Here is a 21,475-nt window from a genome sequence, read left to right as displayed (position 1 = left end):
GGCACCAAGGATATATGTAAGCATAAACTACAAAGAAAGAGGTTATCATTGGACTAGAACTTAAAATTCTCAGATTTAAAATACAGTCGGTCACCTTTCGTAATGTATCTTGTAAGATTATAAAAAGGGAGGAAATATAGAGGGTCCACTTTTGGTGGACTTAAGAGTTCTACAGAAGACAGAATTAAGTAATAAAGTCCAGAATAGAGTTGCACCGTTTCAGGCTGATGAAAAAGGAAGAGGCTAGGGAAATCTTTCAAATGCTGAATCTTAAAGTCTGTCCAGGTTGAGAGAAAGCTGCCTGCTGAAGCTTGATCTCTTAGCTGTGCACTCATTCTGTATTCTTGTTGATATTCTGTGGCGTGGCTACAGATTGGAATGCTACTTGAACAGTCTTAAACCTTCCCTGTGTAAATAAGTTATCTTTGTATTTACTCTTAGGGAGGTAGCTTTTGTCCACCTTTAAATGGAAAAACAAAATATCTTAAAGAAAACCTTTTAAGTATGTTTATGTAAGCACAGAAGTTTTTAAGAGGCATTAAAGGAAAAACAGATCTATTAAAAACTACGTTAGGCCGGGCGCGGTGGCTCAAGCCTGTAATCCCAGCACTTTGGGAGGCCGAGACTGGCGGATCACGAGGTCAGGAGATCGAGACCATCCTGGCTAACACCGTGAAACCCCGTCTCTACTAAAAAATACAAAAAAAACTAGCCGGGCGTGGTGGCCGGCGCCTGTAGTCGCAGCTACTCGGGAGGCTGAGGCAGGAGAATGGCGTGAACCCGGGAGGCGGAGCTTGCAGTGAGCTGAGATCCAGCCACTGTACTCCAGCCTGGGTGACAGCGAGACTCCGTCTCAAAAAAAAAAAAAAAAAAAAAACCTACGTTAATATTCTTGAGAAACAGGAAGACAGGTAATTAAGCTTGATCATTTCACTGCTGCTAGTGCCAAACCAATGTTTTTAATATTAACAGGACTGAAAAAATGTGAAATAAAGCTTTGCAGCATTGATTCTAAACTATTCATATCATTATCATGCATACAACTCTGGCTGGAGCTTATTCATTTCATTTTGATTTTGTTGCCAACCACTGCTTCAAATTGAATATTCTGCATACGATTTAAAAACGCTGAGGTGCGTTCAGGAAGAAACCTGTACAAAAAAGAAAAAAAAGGGAAAACTGTTCAGTTTAAAATATTTGACAACAGAGTTCGTTTTTTGGTCATTTAGAATACACTGAGAGTTATCTGATTTGTGTTTAATTTTCCTCCGTTCTTCTTTACTTCCTTTGCAACCACCTCTCCCTTATGTGTGCATCTTTCTTTTCTTTTCTTTTCTTTTTTTTTTTTTTGACATAACTTCATAGTGGACTTCATTAGGAAAAGTGTAAAAACATTCAAATTCATAAAATTTAAATGAGACAGTAAAATTATGCCTTGTGGCTACAGTAATTGCCATAATAATCACAAGTAAGGTAAAGTCTAAATTACTGCCTAAACATGGAGGTTGCAGTGAGCCAAGATCATGCCATTGCACTCCAGCTGGGTGACAAGAATGAAACTGTATCTCAAAAAAAGTAAAAAATAAAAAAATAAATTATTGCCTAAACAAACACTATTTTGTCAAGCTTCTGCTGCAAGCCCAAGGCAGAAAACATTGCAATTATTAGAAGTCAGCCCACTAATGAATCTGCATTTGAAGCTGGAAAAAAAGGAAAAAAAGTGTGTTCTGATTACAGCATCAAGACATTCTAGCCTGCAAAAAAGTAATTGTATTAACGTCTTGCAGCAGAATACATTTAGTAATTGTAACCATGCATTAAAATTCTCATTTCATGTCAAAAAGACAGTAATCAGTTTTCTTCATGATGTATGTTTTACTGAATTTCATATGGTTTGTCCCTCTGAAAATGTTTTCGGGAACATTCCCTCTCCAGGGAGTGCATCCTAAGATACGCTTACCTCGGGTCATCTTTGGTCATTTTAAACCAATCTGTCTGAACCTATGTGTGCACCTTTGTAATATTCATAGTTCAAATTGTATGCAAATATAAATAAAGCACTGATACATACCACTCTTCTCACTCTGATATGAGTAAAGATCTAAAATGAAGGTCTGAGCTCATTGCTTAAACTGCTGATTAATCTTGATGCTAAAATCTCACCAAGAGACACCACCAGAATCCATTCCATCCAAGCCTTCACCTCTCCTTTACTATTTGCTGAGTATCTATTATGCACTCTATAATAAGGTGAACTAAAGTACTTAAAAAACAGCTATTGTCTTTGAGGAACTTATTGTTTAGCTGAGAGGCTAAAATGGTCATCTTAAAACAATTATTGAAAAATATCAGCCATCTAGAATTAAGGGCTATAACTGGAAGGAGGATTCACATGGGCTTGGATACTGGAGGAAAGCTTCAAAAGGACAGCTGATGTCCAGGAATGCATAAGAGATGAGTAGGCAGATGAAAGGAAGAGAGTGGCCTGCCCAGTGGCTCACACCTGTAACCCAGCACTTTGGGAGGCAGAGGTGGGCAGATCATGAGGTCAGGAGTTCAAGACCAGCTTGACCAACGTAGTGAAACCCAGTCTCTACTAAAAATACAAAAAAATTAGCCAGGCATGGTGGCGCATGCCTGTAATCCCAGCTATTCAGGAGGCTGGGGCAGGAGAATCTCTTGAATCCAGGAGGCAGAGGTTGCAGTGAGCCGAGATTAAGCCACTGCACTCTAGCCTGGGCAACAGAGCAAGACTCCATCTGAAAAAAAAAGAAAAAAAAAAAAAAGGAAGAGAGTATGTGAATGTAAAGGGGCAGAAATAACATATTCTGCAAAGAAAGTCATATTGAAAATCACTTTGGTATTGTTGACTAATGCAAGATTTACTTCCTTGTTTTGGGGGTAGGTGGGTGAAAGATGGGGGAATGAGCAAAAGGGCAGGGAGGATCTGGCTGAAAGAAGGACAAGGATAAGAAGAGCGCTCATGTGGGCCTTTTACCCTCACAAAGAAACCTTCATGCTAGTAATTGCATCTGCTCATAAAAATGTTGTCTCTCTGTAAAAGGAATTAAATGCAAAGAAAATTAACAATACATATCTGTTGCCTAGTTACAAACCACCATGACAGCGTCAAAGGATACAGAAGACTTTGAGACTCTTGTTTATTTTACTGGGATACTATTCTCCAACTCAGGCAGAATAACTGTTTTTATCACCTTGGTCATATGCATGTATATGCATGTACATATGCATGTAATTTTCAATATTAATATGACTTGCTTTAGGCCCCCAAGAGAGTAGGTGTTCCATGAAACTCACTTCCTACAGTGCTTAGTACCAAGACACTAATTTAGTCAACTGTTTTTGTTTTTGTTTTTTCTTTTTTTTTTAAATTTAATTTTCCAAGACAGAGTCTTCTGTCGCCCACGCTGGAGTGCAGTGGCATGATCTCGGCTCACTCCAACCTCTGCCTCCCGGATTCAAGCAATTCTCCTGCGAGTGCCTGGTATTACAGGCACAGGCCACCATGCCTACTAATTTTTGTATTTTTAGTAGAGCTGGGGTTTCACCATGTTGGCCAGGCTGGTCTCGAACTCCTGACTTCAAGTGATCTGCCTGCCGTGGCCTCCCAAAGTGCTGGGATTACAGGCATGAGACACCACACCCGGCCTAGTCAACTCTTGAGATGATGTTGCTTGGGGGGTCAAGGTTCTCCTTATGTTATCTCAAGTCAGTCTATTTAAGCTAAAACAAAATACTGAAATTGATACACCAATACAGTTTGTACCCTGTTCTCAAATTGTTCTATTTCAAGTTTGTTCATAATTTATATGAATTTGTTTCAAAAAGGTCCAAGGGCTTATGAAGTTAGTATAGTTATCTTCTCACTGATACAATTTCTATTTATAAACTGTTCCTCAGAAGAAAGCTGAGAGAGTATATCCTCTGGGAAATTGTTGCTGTTGCTATTTCATATAAATTCTGTTCTCTAAGATTTTAACATTTGACGTCTATACCTTTTCAGTGACAGGAGCTTTGTTTCTATTATATTGTTTTATTCTTATGGCATCCTTATAAAGAAGATATCACCATATTCATTTGGCCAGGTGCAGTGGCTCATGCCTGTAATCCCAGCACTTTAGGAGGCTGAGGCAGGCAGATCACGAGGTCAGGAGATCCAGACCATCCCGGCTAATGGGGTGAAACCCCATCTCTACTAAAACAATTGAAAAAAAAAAAATTAGCTGGGCATGGTGGCAGGTGCTTGTAGTCCCAGCTACTCGGGAGGCTGAGGCAGGAGGATGGTGTGAATCCGGGAGGCAGAGATTGCAGTGAGCCAAGATATTGCCACTGCACTCCAGCCTGGGCAACAGAGCAAGACTCTGTTTCAAAAAAATAAATAAATAAAAATAAAAAATAAATAAATAAATAAATAAACAAGACATTCTAAAGACATTAAAAGGATAGTAAGGGAATGTTATGTACAAATTTATGCCAAAGAAATTCTACAACTTAGATGAAATGGACAAATTCCTTGAAAGACATACATTACCAAGAATTAATAAGTAAATTGAATTGCCATGTAGCTATTAAAGAAGTTAAATTTGTAATTAAAAGCTTTCCCAAAAGAAAATTAGAGGCTCAGGAATCTACCAAAAAAAAAAAAAAAAAAACAAAACAAAACAAAACTTATTGAGTTTAGCAAACAAAAAGTTTAGCAATTTAGCAAGGTTGCAAAATATGAGATCAAATTACAAAATTCCAATATATACTGACAACAAACAATGGTAAATATAAATTTTTTTTAAAATGCCATTTACATTAGCATCAAAAACTGTGCAATAAGGCTGGGCACGATGGCTCATGCCTGTAATTCCAGCACTTTGGGAGACTGAGGCAGGTGGATCACATGAGGTCAGGAGTTCGAGACCAGCCTGGCCAACATGGTGAAACCCCATCTCTACTACAAATTCAAAAAATTAGTTGGGCGAGGGGACAGATGCCTGTAATCCCAGCTACTTGGGAGGCTGAGGCAGGAGAATCGCTTGAAGCCAGGCGGCCTAAGTTGCAGTGAGCCGAGATCACACCACTGTATTCCAGCTTGGGCAACAAGGGCGAAACTCTGTCTCAAAAAAAAAAAAAAAAAAAAAAAAAAAAAGAACTCGTGAAATACTTTGGAATAAATCTGATAAAAAATAGATACTATGTTCTTGGATTCGAAAACTCAATATTGTTGATATGTCAATTCTCCCCAATTGATCTATAGATTCAGTGCAATCCCAACCAAACTTTCAGCAGGCTTTTAAAAATGGAGTCTTTATTATTAACTACTTCACTATATTGCATTCTTTTTAAACTGTGTTTCCTTTAGTTAGAATAGTCTTCAGCAAAGTTTGGGCAGAGACGGTAGATTTGGTAGAGAAAATGAATCATTCTCTTTTTATAGACTGGGTAGGAAAAGAACAGAGGAAACTTAACTGTTCTCCCCAGGGATGGAGAGTTTCTATGCCAATTTTCACAACTGAAAGATTCTCCATTGTAGGGAAAAAATAGGTTAGCCTGTTGCTGTGTTATTATAGATAGAAGTAAGTTTAAGAGACTCCATTCGGCTCTATATTTGAGATGCTGTTAATCTGTGACTCTACCCCCAATCTTGTCCTTGCTAGAAACATTGCTGTGCTAATTAAAGTTGAAAGGATTCTGGGCTGTAAGGAATGTGCTTTGTTAGATAAATGTTCAAGGCCTGCTTGGTTTGAAGGTCAGTACCATTCCTCTAAATCTCAGTAAAAGAAAAACATCTGTCACCTGCCCGATACTAAGAAAATGTAACAGCTCCGTGTATCTGTAAGCCTTACTGCTGATTTACTCCCTTATCTTTTTGGCAATAAATACTGAGGGAACTCAGAGACCGGTGCCAGTGTGGGTCCTCTGAAAGCACAGCACTGGCCCCCTGGGGCCCTGCTTTTCTCTCTCTATACTTTGTCTCTGTGTCTTTATTTCTTTTCTCAAGTCTCTCGTTTCCACCTAGCGAAAAGCACCCACAGGTGTGGAGGGGCAGGCCACCCCTTCACTCCATAATAATAATAGCTCTACTGGGCCAGGCACGGTGGCTCATGCCTGTAATCCCAGCACTTTGGGAAGCTGAGACAAGAGGATAACTTGAGGTCAGGAGTTCGAGCCCAGCCTGTCCAACACGGGGAAACCCCATCTCTATCAAAAAATACAAAAATTAGCTGGGTGTGGTGTGGTAGCATACACCTGTAGTCCCAGTTACATGGGGATCTGAGGCACGAGAATTGCTTGAACCCAGGAGGTGGAGGTTGTAGTGAGCCAAGATTGTGCCACTGCAATCCAGTCAAGGTGTCAGAGTAAGACTGTCTCAAAAAAAAAAAAAAAAGCTCTATTGATGTTTCAGTATTTAGGTGTTCTGTGCTGTACTTACTTCTCTAGTATCAGAAAGATATTGATATATGATGGGACAAAAATCATTTTCTTATTGGTAAGTATTCCATCTATCAGACTTCTTACAACTTCATCTGTCTCCAATACAGGCCATAATCTGTGATTAAAAAGAGGAAAAGTTTATTTTTATTTTCTAAAATTTTATTTTCATAAGTAAATGATGGCAGGAAAATTATCCTATATTTTTACTAAATTTAGAATGAAGATTTAAAATATTCCAGGATTTGCTGCATTAATGCCACCCTATCCACTTCCTCCATATCCCATGTTGATGTTTTGTTATCAGAAACTTATACTTTCATTTCCAGTAGGTGTGTTTCATAGCTCACTTAGTCAAAATATCAAAATGGTGGAGAGGCATTGGATGGTAAGGAGTAGAGGAGCCACGCAAGAAAGAGGAAAGGCTAGGATTAATCATGGGACAGGAAGGAAAGATCTGACATCTCAAAGCCTGTTGGATGCAAGGAGAAAATTCTATAGCTAAGTATACTTTCTTTCTTGAGGAGGTATTCCATAAAGCTGGATTGTTTTAAGGTCATCATTTTGTCAGAGGTGTTTAAATCAGAGCAACTCCATCTTGAATAGGGCCTGGGTAAAAGAAGGCTGACACCTACTGGGCTTCATTCCCAGGAAGCTAAAGCATTCTTTGTCACAGGATGATATAGGAGGTTGGCACAAGATTCAGGTCATAAAGACCTTGCTGATAAAATAGGGTGCAGTAAAGAAGCCGGTTAAAACCCACCAAAACCAAGATAGTGATGAAAGTGACCTCTGGTTGTCCTCACTGCTCATTATAAGCTAACTATAATACATTAATTAGCATGCTAAGAGACACTTCTATCAGCACTGTAACAGTTTACAAATACCATGGCAATGGCAGGAAGCTACCCAATATGGTCTAAAAAGGGGAGGAGGAAATCTCAGTTCTGGGAATTGCTCACCCCTTTCCCAGAAAACTCATGAATAATCCACTCCTTGTTTAGCATATAATCAAGAAGTAACTAAATATCCTTGGTGGAGCAGCCCCAGCCGTTCTTCTCCGTGGAGTAGCCATTCTCTATTCCTTTACTTTCCTAATAAGCTTACTTTTGCTCTGCACTGTGGCCTTGCCCCAAATTGTTTCTTGGGAGAAATCTAAGAACCCTCCCCTGGGGTCTGGATTGGGACCCCTTTCTGGTAAGAATTTCATATTTGAGATTCACCTCTGACTTGCCTAACCTGCAGTTTAATGAGAATTTAAGAGGTGCCCAAGGAGTATGACAACTGGAGGTGTCACCTTCCTTATACTGAAGGCTGTGTACATGTATTCTTGAGAAATATTCATAAACATAGGCTTAGAGAAGAATTGCCTGTTAGTGCAAGATGATGACAGAAAATCAAAACATAAATGGATTTAAAATGTTGTATTCAAATTAAGATGTCTAGGCATGGACTCAACAGCCAGTGAATGTAAAGGCTGGGCAAGGAGTTAGGGGACCAGTGAACGTTAAAACTCCATTCCCTGGGATGATCTGTGGTTTACTGCAGATTAGTATGTGATTCATTTCTCCACTGCATTGAATAGCAAAGCCAACAGAGAGTAATACAAGTCAATACATTTCTAAATTACTCTGTTCCGCCCTTTCTCTCCCTGATGTCATCTATATGGATCCAACAACCCAGCCTCGGAGCCAAGTGTGACATTACATATCAATGCCTTAGCCCTGATTAAGGAAATTTGCAATCCAGCAACCTCTATAAAACCAATCCCAAATCTTTAGCATTGCCTGTGTCTGCCCCTAAGTTAGCCCCCAGGAACCCTATACTCAGAGTTCCATTATCTTTACTCTTCTCATCTATTATGCCTTCCCCAAGAGTGGCAGGATACCCTTAGGAAAGCTCATGCTACGCTAAGCCTGAAAGCCTACCAAGAGGGTTTTTATTGGGCCCAATTCCTTGTCTAAGAAAACAGTCAGGAGTTGCAACAGTACTATAGTATTTACTTACATATCGCATACTTATTAAGTACTGTGAGAAGCCACGTTTGCTCACTTCTGCTTGTCAGCATAATTTCACAAAGTCCCTGACTCTGTGACAATGTGGAGCTCTCTGGAAAGATGCTTTGAAGACAATACAGGATACAGCACATGGCCCCCAGTACTAGAGCAGTCCAACTGAACCTCTCTAAAGGGCTGCTCTCAGGCTATAGGCCTCCTTCTGTAGTCTTCAGTAAGGCTTCTAAATAAAATCAACACTTTTAATTCTTTAAAAACTTATTTTTTGGGCCGGTCGTGGTGGCTCACGCCTGTAATCCCAGTATTTTAGGAGACCGAGGCAGGCAGATAACCTGAGGTCAGGAGTTCGAGACCAGCCTGGCCAACATGGCAAAACTCCATCTTTACTAAAAATACAAAAATTAGCCAGGTGCGGTGGTGGGCGCCTGTAATCCCAAATACTCAGGAGGCTGAAGAAGGAGAATCGCTTGAACCCGGAAGGCAGAGGTTGCGGTGAGCCGAGATTGAGCCACTGCACTCCAGCCTGGGTGACAGAGTGAGACTCTGTCTCAAAACAAAAAACAAAAACAAAAACTTATTTTTTTTTCTTTCATCAACAGTACCTATGGTCTAACACCATGAAGGACTCCAGTGGCAGGGAGTGACTCCAGCTGCAGAGACCACACAGCTAACTCAGGCTGTAAGAGTCAGTATCCTCAAACGAGGCAGCACTCAACAGAGAATTGTTTAGTTCATTTGAATGAATGTGTTTAGGATTAATTCCCTTCCAGTAAAAAATTGGTTTTGAATCATTAAGCTTAGTATATTTTGTTAATCTGCAGCAGAATATATACCAGGATTAGAAAAATTTGTTAAACAGATGGCTTAATTTTCAGGCCTTATCCACACCTTCCTGCTTTTTTCTTCTCCTTTCAGGACTACTTTTTCCTCTCTTGTGGTCTCAAATCCTCTCACCAGAGACCAGAGTTCTTGCAGAAATTCACCTTGACTAAGGAGCTACAGACTCAATTTATTTGCTGGTCCTTGGAATATTTGCATTTTTAAAGACAGGGTGGTAACAGTGATCAAATGTATATAGAGATTGTGTGTGTGTGTGTGTGTGTGTGTGTGTGTGTGTTTAGAGACAGAGGTCTCACTATGTTGCCCAGGTTGGAGTGCAATAGCTATTCACAGGTGCAATCATAGTGCACTACAGCCTCGAACTCCTGCCTTCATCTTGCCTTAGCTTCCCTGGTCTCTAGGACTATAAGCTTGCCCTCTGATAATATTGAATATATCAAAGTTTTCCAAACCTGCCTCTGTTTTCATCTGGTATGCTTGTAAGACAAAACAAAACAAAACTCCTAATTCTTGGAATTAATCCTAGTCTACTGGATCAGAATTTCCTTAGAAATTCCTAAGGACGAGCCTATGAACTTTATTCTTTAACTAAGCACAAGCAATAATTCTTAGGATGAGACAAGTTTGGAAAATGTTTGGGTGCCTTATGTTAACATTGTGGCCAGTGCTGTGGAAGACATAAAAGAGGCGTAAGTACCCATACCTTTCTATGCTCTGTTTGAAGAGGATGAACCACTAATGGAAAGGGGAAATGTCACGTATCATTGATTTTGTGGGTGCGGTGTCCAGGAGAGGAGACTCGCCATTCCCTTAAGCACAACTCTGCAGCCCCCCTTGCCCCATTCCCACTTCCCACTTACTCTTGGCACCTGAGTGTATGTTAAGCTTTTTCCCGGACACAAATAAATATTCCAGTTCATTGGTAGCTGATCATTCCTGCTAGTCTCTAATGTTTTTCCCCTTTATTCCTTTAATTTCAAGATAATAACATTAATAAGAAAAAATAATTGTCCTGTTTCATTTTTTTTCTATTAGTTGGCCTGCCTAAACATATCTCATTAGTTTTCATATCAATTTATCATACCACAGTCTCATTCTAACTTGATTTTGACCGTACCTTGTGCTTGGATTTTTGGTGAACCCAGTATTCACAAAAACTGGGCAGAGACATGAGGTTTTGATACCAGTTTTTCCCAAAGCTTGAAGTTCTGATGTCAGACCTCTGTGAAAGCCAACAGCAGCAAATTTGCTGGAACTGTAAGAGAATTATTAAGCATTGTTAGCTAAGGGAGAGTGAAACCAATCCTCAGTTTTCTGTGAGAAGGCGGTATCATTTGACTTAAGAACAAGTAGATCCTGGCTAACATGGTGAAACCCCGCTTCTGCTAAAAATACAAAAATAAATTAGCCGGGCGTGGTGGCAGGCTCCTGTAATCCCAGCTACTCGGCAGGCTGAGGCAGGAGAATGGCATGAACCTGGGAGGCGGAGCTTGCAGTGAGCCGACATCACGCCGCTACGCTACGCCTGGGCGACAGAGCCAGACTCCATCTCAAAAAAAAAAAAAAAAAAAAAAACAAGTAGAAGCCAAAAATCAGCCACTTGTGATTTTTCTGAGAGTATAAATGGCAATTCATTTTCATTTTCTTATACGATTAAGCAGAATTGTGAACGTATCTCATTTCTTAAACAACGATAGCAAAAGAACAAAAATAACTCTATTGATTGGCTTAATGTTCAGTTTTCCATCCTACATGTAAGGTTTTTCCATTGAATCTTCAAACTGTTTTCTAATCCGTTTTTATTGCTTTTATTTTGAAAAATATGAATCAGGAAAAACATATTTAGTAATTCTACAAAATTGATGTCTGTGTTGACAGACTTCTGTAGGACTCTGCTCATTTCTCCTTTCTCTCTCAATAACTGAGTGGATGGTTTTTCTCTTGATAATGGTCGCCACTTTGGCCTCTTAATTTTATTATGAGGATCTGGAGAAGAGTTTACAGGAAAGGATATTTGGCAAATACAGTAGTATATCCTTAGGGCCTCCCACCTCCTTCCCTTTAAGTCTTTGGTGGTGCGTGGAGTGTGGTATCTGCAACTTTTAGTCAGGTAGAGTTGTTTCTCTCTCTCTGTCTCTCTCTCTCTCTCTCTCTCACACACACACACACACACACACACACACACACACGTTCATGGCACAAGCACACTGTAAAATGTTTTGATCCAGGGACCACTCTGATTGTCTTATTTTGGGCACCAAGGCCATGACATAGACATGTGTTCTTTTTAGCTTCTGTGGGTTTTGCTTCTTAGTCTGTGGAGTTTCTGTTTCTTTTTCCGGGAAACAATGGAAAGATGCTTGGCATTACTGTTTTCTCTCATTGTTCTACAGAAGAATTTGCAGAAATCTGAAAGTACTTTAAATATAATTACAACCCGGTTTCAGTGCTTTAGAAAAAGTCATTTAAAAAATTCATTCTAAACCACTGTAAATTTAAATTCTGTTAACCCAAATCACTCTACTCTGAGCATTGCCATCTTGAGGCAGGAGAATAGCGTCTGGAGGCAGGGAACATAAGGCCAATTGATGCTGACTTCCTAGAACTAAATCAAATGGAAACACTTCAGCTAAGACAGGAAATATCCTCTCCATTTACATGGGGTGTACACTGAGTAAATGACTTTGTAACTTTAATTTATCCTCTTCATTTACATAGGACGTACAACATGTAACCAGGGAAACCTCTAGAGGGTATTTAAACCCCAGAAAATTCTGTAATGGGCTCTTGAGCCCCTGTGCTTGGGCCCACTCCCATCCTGTGGAGCATACTTTCATTTTCAGTAGATCTCTGCTTTTGTTGCTTCGTTCTTTCCTGGCATTTTGGTGCGTTTTGTCCAATTCTTTGTTCAAGATGCCAAGAACCAGGACACCCTCCACCGGTAACAATGTGAAGTGTAATGCTCCCTTCAAAGTGTAAAAATATATAACATAGCTGGCATGTGATACTTACCAATATGGGATGAGGTAAGGAATCACTGCGTGGCCACACACTGAAGCCACCGTGACGATGTGGCCATGATTTCTCTCTATCATCGATGGAAGAAGTGCTTTTGTGATCTTAAGGATCATTGCAGAAAGAAGAAAAAAAATGACATAGGTGTTAGGTTTCCAAATCAGGTAGTTTTATTTTTGTTAAGACAGAAAGGCATTTGAGAGAACTTATAAAATGAAATAAAATACTTCCAAGCATTCCATGATTAATTCTATACAAATGATAGAAATAAAGATACAAATTTATTGGTATGGTATATCCCATGCCAACACTAATCTCAGTATTCCCCATCTTTCCCTTCAGAAGGAATCAAATAGGTCCTTTTCTGGATATGTCATCTAAACGATATTAAGGGAAAAATTCAGAGTTTTCAAAAGTAAAATAATTCCTTGAGATAATTTGGTGTCATGTAATTTTTTGGTTTGGGGCTTTATCATTCTAATTAAAAGAGTGAAATCTTGTGTAACTGTATTAAGGCAGTTGAGTAGTGTAAGCTGAGAGTTCTACACCACACTTATGCATCATGATTGAATTCACTATCTCCCTCTTTGTAATATTGTATATTGTATGTTGCTGTTATAGGAAACAAGTCTTTCTTTTTTTCCAAAAACCTCTTTTGTGAGAAACATCAATAAAATTTTATAAGAATGTAGTAAATCCTATGCAAATTCATAGAACTAGAACTCCCAACCCAAGCAACCCCCAAATTCCCAACCCACAGAATAGGGAGGATGGTGAGAGGATGAAACTGTGAGAGGATGGTGAAACTATATTGTTGCTTTAAACCACTAAGTTTTGTATAATTTGTTATGCAGCTATAGGTAACTAATACATGAGGTCTCCATGTAGTTTGGTGGGCATGGGAGCCAATTCACATATGTGAGGAGCTGGTAAAGGTAAGGGGGATACCTCTCTTTTTTTTCTTCTTTCTTCCAGAATCCAGATTTGCTCTAGATTCTACACTAATATTGAGGCACTGGAAGATTAATCATAAAAATTTCTATACAAAGGCAGCTGAAGTTGATATTTCCATCTCCCACAAAACTAACCAATTATATGAGGTCTGTGTAGCTGCATTTCTCAGTTCTAGCATCCCACGGATCTAGAACTTGCCTCAGAGTCTCATTCAAAAGTGTCCTCGACCCTATATACACCCACGTAATTACTTCTGATGTCCTTCCCATTCTAAAATTCCACAAAATGAGGACACTTTACAAAATCATGGTGTAGAGGGGAAAAAATGAGGTAACAAGTGAGAGCATTGAAAAGATGTACACTGACAACCCTTAACAAACCTCCACAAACATTCGTTGAATTCTTGGTACATGCCAAGCTTTGTATCAGATACTGGTGGACAAGACAGACCAAGTAGCTTACATTCTGGTGTGTTGTGTCCACTTGAATTCTGTGTCCTTGTGTCAGAGACTCTGTGACTCTTCTACTCAAACAAATTTGATGATTCTTGATTAAGGCTAAGATCTGGCCAGTTTCCTGTCCAGAAGTATGTGAACTCCGTTTTAAGTTTCATGTATCTTAAGAGAAGGTGCACAAATCAGAAATGTTTCTGACTCACACTCACCCAAAAATGTCCTAGGATGTTGACCTCAAATGTTTTGGTAATCTCTTCATCCTTGGTGCTGCGAAGATCGGCTGGATATACTGTCCCAGCATTATTCACCACAATTGTCACATCACCCACTTCTTTCTTCACCTTTTGAAATTGAAAGAACACATTCACTGGGTGTGTAATACAAACTCAAAAGTTTTGGGACCAATATAATCCAGAGATTAGAGTCTTTCTTCTAGTGTATGAGGTCTCTCAGAGTTCAGGCAAGATGGACTGTTGAGCTCAAATAGTGGAGGCCAACGGAGCACTGTCATAAAGGTGGGATAAACTGTTCTTTTAACATCTAAATTTCAATACCCAGCACATCATGTTTTGCAAGTTTATCAGTAAAGTGAAATTAACATTTATGTTGATAAATTACTATATAAGTTCTGACCAAATATTTTTAAAGTGCTCATTTTTTTAAAAAGTGGTTTTCTTTAATTTTTTTTTTTTAGAGATAGAGTCTCACTACATTGCCCAGGCTGGTCTCGAGCTCTTGATCTCATACGATCCTTCCACGTTGGCCTCACAAAGTGCTGGGATTACATGTGTGAACCACCATACCTGGTCTAAAGTGCCGGTTGGGTAATCCTGGTTTCATAACCTGTTAACTACATGACCTTGGTCTGGCTTAACCTCTCTGAGTCATAATTTGCTCATTTGTAAAATGAAGTTTACAGGGTTATTGTAGGGATTCGATTTAAAAAATGTAAAGTTTGTTGGAGTGCTTAGTTCATTGTGATTATTTGATATTTGCTCTTTTAAAATAATTGTGATAATAAGTATTAATATTACATTTTCTACAGAAGACTACATTAACACCAAAATAAAATCTCACAAGGGAAATAAAGAGAAGGCAGGATTACTGCAAAGTTAATAGGACTAAAACAAAACTAGGAAGTGATCCATATTCCCTTATGATAAATCTTTTGTCAGTCACTCTGTGTCACTGCTCACACTTCTGATCAGAATGAAATTGATTAATAATATGAATAATAATCATGGGCAGAGCTGAGTGGATTACATACAAGAAAAAAAGTATATATCCTTCCTTGGTCACATAACTACTTCATGTAGCAGCTAAAATCCATTTAAATCAGGCAGTCGTAAAGAACTTTCTCATTTTCCATGTCAGTGTCGTAGGAAACAAAATCATCTGAAGAAATTTGTGAACCTGAAGTCTCACCTGATTTAGAGAGCGATAGATTTCTTCTCTGTTGCTGCAGTCTACCACATACGCATGCGCAGTGACGCCTAGTTTTCGGCACTCAGCTGCAGTTTCCTCCACACCACGCTGTAATTGGAAGAAACAAATTCCGAAGAAAAAGTGAAGACATTGGAGAAGAAAAATTTTTTAAAGAATTAACATCTGGCTTGGCACGGTGGCTCACGCCTGTAATCCCAGCACTTTGATTGGCCGAGGAGGGCAGATCACGAGGTTAGGAGTTCAAGACCAGCCTGGCCAACATGGTGAAACCCAACCCCGTCTCTACTGAAAATGCAAACATTAGCCAGGCCTGATGGTGTGGGCCTGTAATCCCAGCTACTTGGGAGGCTGAGGCAGGAGAAGTGCTTGAGCCTGGGAGGAAGAAGTTGCAGTGAGCGGAGACAGTGCCACTGGACTCCAGCCTAGGCAACAAAGTGAGACTCTGTCTCCAAAAAAAAAAAAAAAAAAAAAATTAACATTCATGCTCAAAATGAACGATTAACATTCATTTTGGACATGAAGGTATCTTTTAAAAATTGGCCTCCTGGGTCAGGTGTAGTGGCTCACGCCGGTAATCCCAGTGCTTTGGGAGGCCGAGGAGGGTAGATCACTTGAGATCAGGAGTTTGAGACCAGCCTGGCCAGCATGGTGAAACCCCATATCTACTAAAAATACAAAAAATTAACTGTGCATGGTGGTGGGGGCCTGTAATCCCAGCTACTTGGGAAGTTTAGACAGGAGAATCACTTGAACCCGGGAGGCAGAGGTTGCAGTGAGCTAAAATCATTCCATTGCACTCCAATCTGGGTGACAGAATGGGACTTGGTCTCAAAATAAAATAAAATAAAATAAAATAAAAATAGGCCTCCTTATTTTTTAGAAAATTTCTTGAGAGTGATTGCCTAGTTGCAACAAGATTACCCTCGGCTTTTCTGCCAGGGAATGCTCATACTAAAACCAAAGCAAACTAAACAAAATCCCTTCATGCTTTTTCCAGCTTTTCCTCTTGGTTGGGGGCTGTACAGTAGGCAGTTTCTCTAAAGCAGGCTACTTTCAAACCTTAAAGAACATTCTTGAAAAACGTTGCTCTTTATGGTGCCATGGAAGATGAATTTGGAGAAGAAAGAAAAACTCAGCCATTAATTTATCATACATTTGTTGAGCATCAACTATGTAATAAGCAGTAAAGTGCTAAGTAGCAATTCTAAACTAGTGGTAATGGTAAACTATATGCCTCTGCCCATCATACTTTTCTCAATGATTCTGACTCATCCTCCTAGGAGGGACAGGGAAAGAAGGCTCCTTATAGAAGGACTTTCATAGGGAGACCATGCCTCTACTCTAGGAGATACAATATGACATTCTTCTGGTGTTTGGGAGTGAGATGAGCAAGGCCACTGGATCGATTTCTCATTTATGTGCCAACCTTGCCCGTAACCATAGGACATGGAGACAGAGCAATTTACTTTCAGCCTAAATTCAAAGGCCTCTTTCTTAAGATAAAATTGCCCTAATGTTTCTTGACTCACATTTCTGGAAAATTAGAATTCTTTTCAAGTTTTGACATCAGGTGACTTTTATAGAAAAGATTATAATGTTTTAAAAATTATACTTTTCCATCTCACAATCGGTAAACTCTCCTCTGTGACAAGCAGGCAAGGATACCTGAAAAGCCCTATTCTTTGCGTGTTTGGATGACAGTGGTGTTGCTGCTATTTAGGGCAATCCTCTGAGTGGTCTCTGGATCCTTTGTATTTCACGACTGTAAGCTAAACCCTGGAGCAGCAGCCTGAACTCCCCAAACATGGATATTAGGACCCAGTCACAAAGTCAGTATCCCCTCAATTAGCCTTTTGTGGGATTGCAGAAGATTAAAAAAAGGATAGGAGAGTCTTTCACTGACTTAGATGGTATCTTGCTCACTGCCAGATTGCACAAACCACACCATACTCTGTCATCTGTTTCTAGGTCAGTAGAGAGCATTAGTAACCAGAGCATTCATCAGATGTTTTGATTGAAGAATTAATTATTCAGTTTTGTAACTGAGCTAGACAATTGCAAAATTGCAAAATGTAATGCCTTGCCTTTTTGTTAGCAAAACACTTGCTTTAGCTTAAATTCCAGTGTGTTTTTTGAACTGTATTCCCAAAGCAACAGTTTAGATTGTGTAAGGGCCAAATTGCTACCGTGTCTCTCATCTCATAGGGCAAAAGGAGCCAGTTATGGTGAAAACTCAGATAGCATCTTCCTTGCCTAAAGGAGATCTGAGTTACATTACAGGCTTAGAGTGAATCATTCAGTAGCTTAAATGTTTAACCATAAAATTTAATGATTCAAAGAGAATTTTTGAGGTTGGATTACCCATTCTTCTTAAGTCTTGTTTTTTTTTTTCCAGATAGTACCTGGCTCTATCGCTCAGGTTGGAGTGCAATGATGTCGTCATAGCTCATTGCAACCTCGGCTTCCCGAACTGAAACGATCCTCCCACCTCAGCCTCCTGAGTAGCTGGGACTATGGGTGCACACCACCAAACCCAGCTAATTTTTGTATTTTTTGTAGAGGTGGGGGTTTTGCTGTGTTGCCCAGGCTGGTCTTGAATCCCTGGGCTCCAGCAATCTGCCCACCTCGGCCTCCCAAAGTGCTGGGATTACAGGTGTAACCCACTGCACCCGCCCTTAAGTCATTTTTAATACGACTTCTTTCTAATTTACTTTTCTCTTGTCTCTGGAAATTTTAAAATTAAAAAAAAAAAAAAAACAACTTAATATATATGGTCCTCTCCCCAAAAATACACATCTGGAAAGAGATCTGAAGGTTAGATTTCATCAAGCCCTTTTAATAGACTTATACTTATTTATGTTTTTGGACAAATGCCTAAGAACAGCAGGCAACAATTTTCTCCGTTTGCAAATTCTTGGTATCTTCCAGAAAGTTCATTCAAATTTCTTCAAAGACCAAACAGATGGCAAATCATTTTTATATACATCAACTCATCTATTATATAAATGCTCATATCTGTTAAATAAAAATGTACTAGCTTTTTTGAATAGCATTCTTCACTATTCAGAAAAAAACAAAAAAGATTAATTCTCTAAGTTTAAGAGACATTTTAGGTTTCAACTAAACATGACAGCAAAGAACATGAGAAAGAAATAATATAATGGTAATTAAAACCTCACTGTAATTTGCGGGAAACGTGATTCTCAAGAAGTACTTCACAATTTTTCCAATCCTAACATCCTGTAAACACTTTTCTGTGTATATTTTCATATACACAAATTCTGGCCTTACCAGAATTTACAAGTTTAGAGTAAAAGATACAAGATTTCAGTTACTTCAGTTTTATCTGGGGTTGTTCATGTAGGTGTTTACAAATAAGAACACAGGAAAAATGCTGATGTCCGAGGGAAAGCCTGACTCACTGCACACACATTTTATTTAACACAGTTATTGTTTATCATGTGCCAAGTATCGTTTACCATGTGCTAAGTACTGAAAATATTACTTATTTAATCCTTTTGACTAGGGACTGGCAAACATTTTCTGTAAAGGGTCAGATAGTAAATATTTTAGGATTGTGTTGTGTGTGTATGAGGGGAGGCACTAAAGGTTTCTGTTGCATGTTCTCCTTTGTTTGACTTTTGTTTGGTGACCTTTCAAAATGTAAAACTCATTCGTAGTTCAACAGGCTGCCCACTGGCCAGATTCAACCTATTAGCTGTAATTTTCAGATCTCGTTCTTGCCCATCTCCTAAGTTATTATCCCCACTTCAGAACCAAGAAAACAGGCTGAGAGATAATATGTGACTTGCCTCATTTAGCAGCTGGGAAGGAGCCTGGCTCCTGAGTCTTTGCTATCAACCTGCACGCCATGTCATAAAAATCGCTGCTTAGTTCTCAATTACATTCCCTTCATCTAACTAACCTGATGCATATACAGACTAAGGCACCAGGGAATTTATCAAACTTTGAAAAACAAAATTACAAAGATAAGTAGATGGTAAGTCAAAGAATTCTTAAAATGCTTATCTTACTCTGTGACTTTAAAAGGTTGGAAGATGTATACATTACCTTATTAATATCCCACAGAACCAGTATGCTCTGTCGTTTTGCAAATTCATAGGCAGTCTGCCTGCCTATTCCGTGCCCAGCTCCAGTAATGAAAACAATCTCCCCAGCCACAGATTTTCTCCTCCGAGGAATGAAAAACTTCACCAACGACTCCAAGTAGGAGTAGATGATGGTGATCAGAAGCAGAAGGATTTCCAGGATGATCTTCATGGCTCTGTCCTGTCCTCTTCCTTCTGGTTCAGTCCTTGTATAGTCCTAGGGAGGAGGTACTCTGTACACAGAGCTCCAGGGAAGAGGTATGCCCTGGTGTTAATGGGACTACCAGACAGAAGCCAGCTTTGGAAGCAGGCCTCGTTCACGTGTCCTAAGGTGTTGCAAACACCTCAGGTTTTTGAAGTGATGCCAAGTGCTAGCAGTAGCTTAGCTCACATCAAGAGAACCCAAGAGAATGTGCTCTCTGGACTTGTTTATCTGAAAAGCAGTTATGTACTATATTTCACCTTGAAGTTTCACCTCTAAAAACAATTCTAGGGGCCAGGTGCAGTGGCTCACATCTGTAATCCCAGCACTTTGGGAGGCTGAGGCAGAGGATTGCTTGAGCCCGGGAGTTCGAGACCAGTCTGGGCAATATAGTAAGACTCTGTCTCAAAAAAAAAAACACTTTAGAAAAAAATGAACTGGATGTGGTGGCATGTGTCTGTAGTCCCAGAGGCAGGAGGATTGCTTGAGTCCAGGAGTTCGTGGTGCAGTGAGCTGTGATTGTACCACTTGCACCACCGCACTCCAGCCTAGGCAACAGAACAAGGTCTGGTCTAAAAAAAAAAAAAGAAAAGAAAAGAAAAATAATTCTGGAGATACTGCATCAGCTAATGATCTGTTGTTATCTTTCCGGAAATTGTTTCCTTTTTAAGTAGGGAAAAGGAGAATGTAGAGATAAGCTTAAAGAAACTTAAATAAAGTCTGAATGAACCCAGCTTAGCTATTTGATTCATTTATTCACAAAAGCTCAGCATCAATATTTCAATTGGCTAATTATTTTACATATGATGACCATTTCCCTGAAAATCTCTTGAGTTTAGGGGAGACTTTAGGATATAGAACCATCAGTTCCTTTTGTGGTAATACCGGAAAGAGCATTAGACCAGGAGTCGGAAATCTCAACTTGAAAGTGGGGTGGCTTCTGTCTTTGTTGCTGTAACAAATTACCATTGACTAGCTGGTTTATAAATTACAAAAACTTATTTCTCATAAGAAGTCCAAGATCAAGGCACTGGCATATTCTTTGTCTGGTAAGAGCGGGCTTCCTGGTTTATAGATGGCTGTCATTTCACTGTCACCTCAAGTGGCAGAAGGAGGAAGGCAACCTTCCATGTTCTCTTGTCTAAGGGTAATTATTCCCATGGCAGAACTCTTATGACCTCATCACCTCCCAAAGGTCTCACTTCCTAAAACCATCACACTGGGGGGTAGGATTTCATAATATGAATTTTGAAGGAACACACGCAGCCTATAGCAACTTCCAATAGCCAAGAAGTGGGAACAACTCCAGTATTCATCAACAGATAAACAGATAAAATATGATATATACATACAATGGAGTATTACTCAGCCTTAGAAAGGAAGGAAATTCTGACACATATTACTAGATAGACGAACCTTAAAGACATTATGCTAAGTGAAATAAGCCAGATGCAAAAGTATAAATATGGTATGACTCCATTTATATGAGGTACCTAGAGTGGTCAAATGCACAGAGAGAGACAGAAAGCAGTAAGGTCATTACTAGGGGATGAGGAGAAAAGGAACGGGGAGTTATTGTTTAATGTGTATGGAGTTTCAGTTGCGATGAGGAAAGCTCCACAGGTGGATGGTGGTGGTGGTTGTACAACAATGTGAATGTGCTTGATGCTACTGATCTGTACATTAAAAAGTAGTTAAAATGTAAATTGTATGTTACGTGTGTGTGATTTCCAGCAATCCTATTTATTTTCTCCATGCTACATTTTCCTTAACTGGAAAATAGATATATTTTTTTAAAAAAGCATACATTACCCAACATAGACTTCAGAACACATAACAACCTCAACCTTCCCTCATACGCCAACAACAAAGTGGCTATAAGGGTCAAATAAGATAATATGTTTATGAAATAGTTTTGCAAGTAGTGAATGGTTATATAAATCAAATAATAATTATAGTAGAATTCGAATGTGTTAATCACTATATACCATGGACTGA

General features: G+C 39.3%; 1 protein-coding gene across 2 annotated transcripts; it reads right to left on the bottom strand.

Moving 5' to 3' along the window:
• Positions 1-942: 942 nt before the first annotated feature.
• HSD17B13 (hydroxysteroid 17-beta dehydrogenase 13) lies at positions 943-19,465 on the bottom strand. Of its 2 annotated transcripts, XM_023198078.1 has the most exons (7): positions 19,238-19,465; positions 15,146-15,253; positions 13,930-14,061; positions 12,309-12,415; positions 10,414-10,551; positions 6,443-6,559; positions 943-1,151 (listed from the first exon to the last, which is right to left on the bottom strand). In XM_023198078.1, the coding sequence occupies exons 1-7, from the start codon at positions 19,445-19,447 to the stop codon at positions 1,061-1,063; spliced, it is 903 nt and encodes a 300-aa protein (XP_023053846.1). In that variant the 5' UTR covers positions 19,448-19,465; the 3' UTR covers positions 943-1,060. The 2 variants fall into 2 exon arrangements, with proteins under 2 accessions (XP_023053846.1, XP_023053847.1); XM_023198079.1 differs by lacking the exon at positions 15,146-15,253 and having other exon boundaries at positions 1,061-1,151; positions 19,238-19,447.
• Positions 19,466-21,475: the final 2,010 nt, after the last annotated feature.

The sequence above is a fragment of the Piliocolobus tephrosceles genome, chromosome 3 (assembly GCF_002776525.5).
Source record: "Piliocolobus tephrosceles isolate RC106 chromosome 3, ASM277652v3, whole genome shotgun sequence".
Taxonomy (NCBI): Eukaryota; Metazoa; Chordata; class Mammalia; order Primates; family Cercopithecidae; genus Piliocolobus; species Piliocolobus tephrosceles.
Note: the sequence above shows the minus strand (reverse complement) of the source record. Positions and strands in the feature narration are given on the sequence as shown.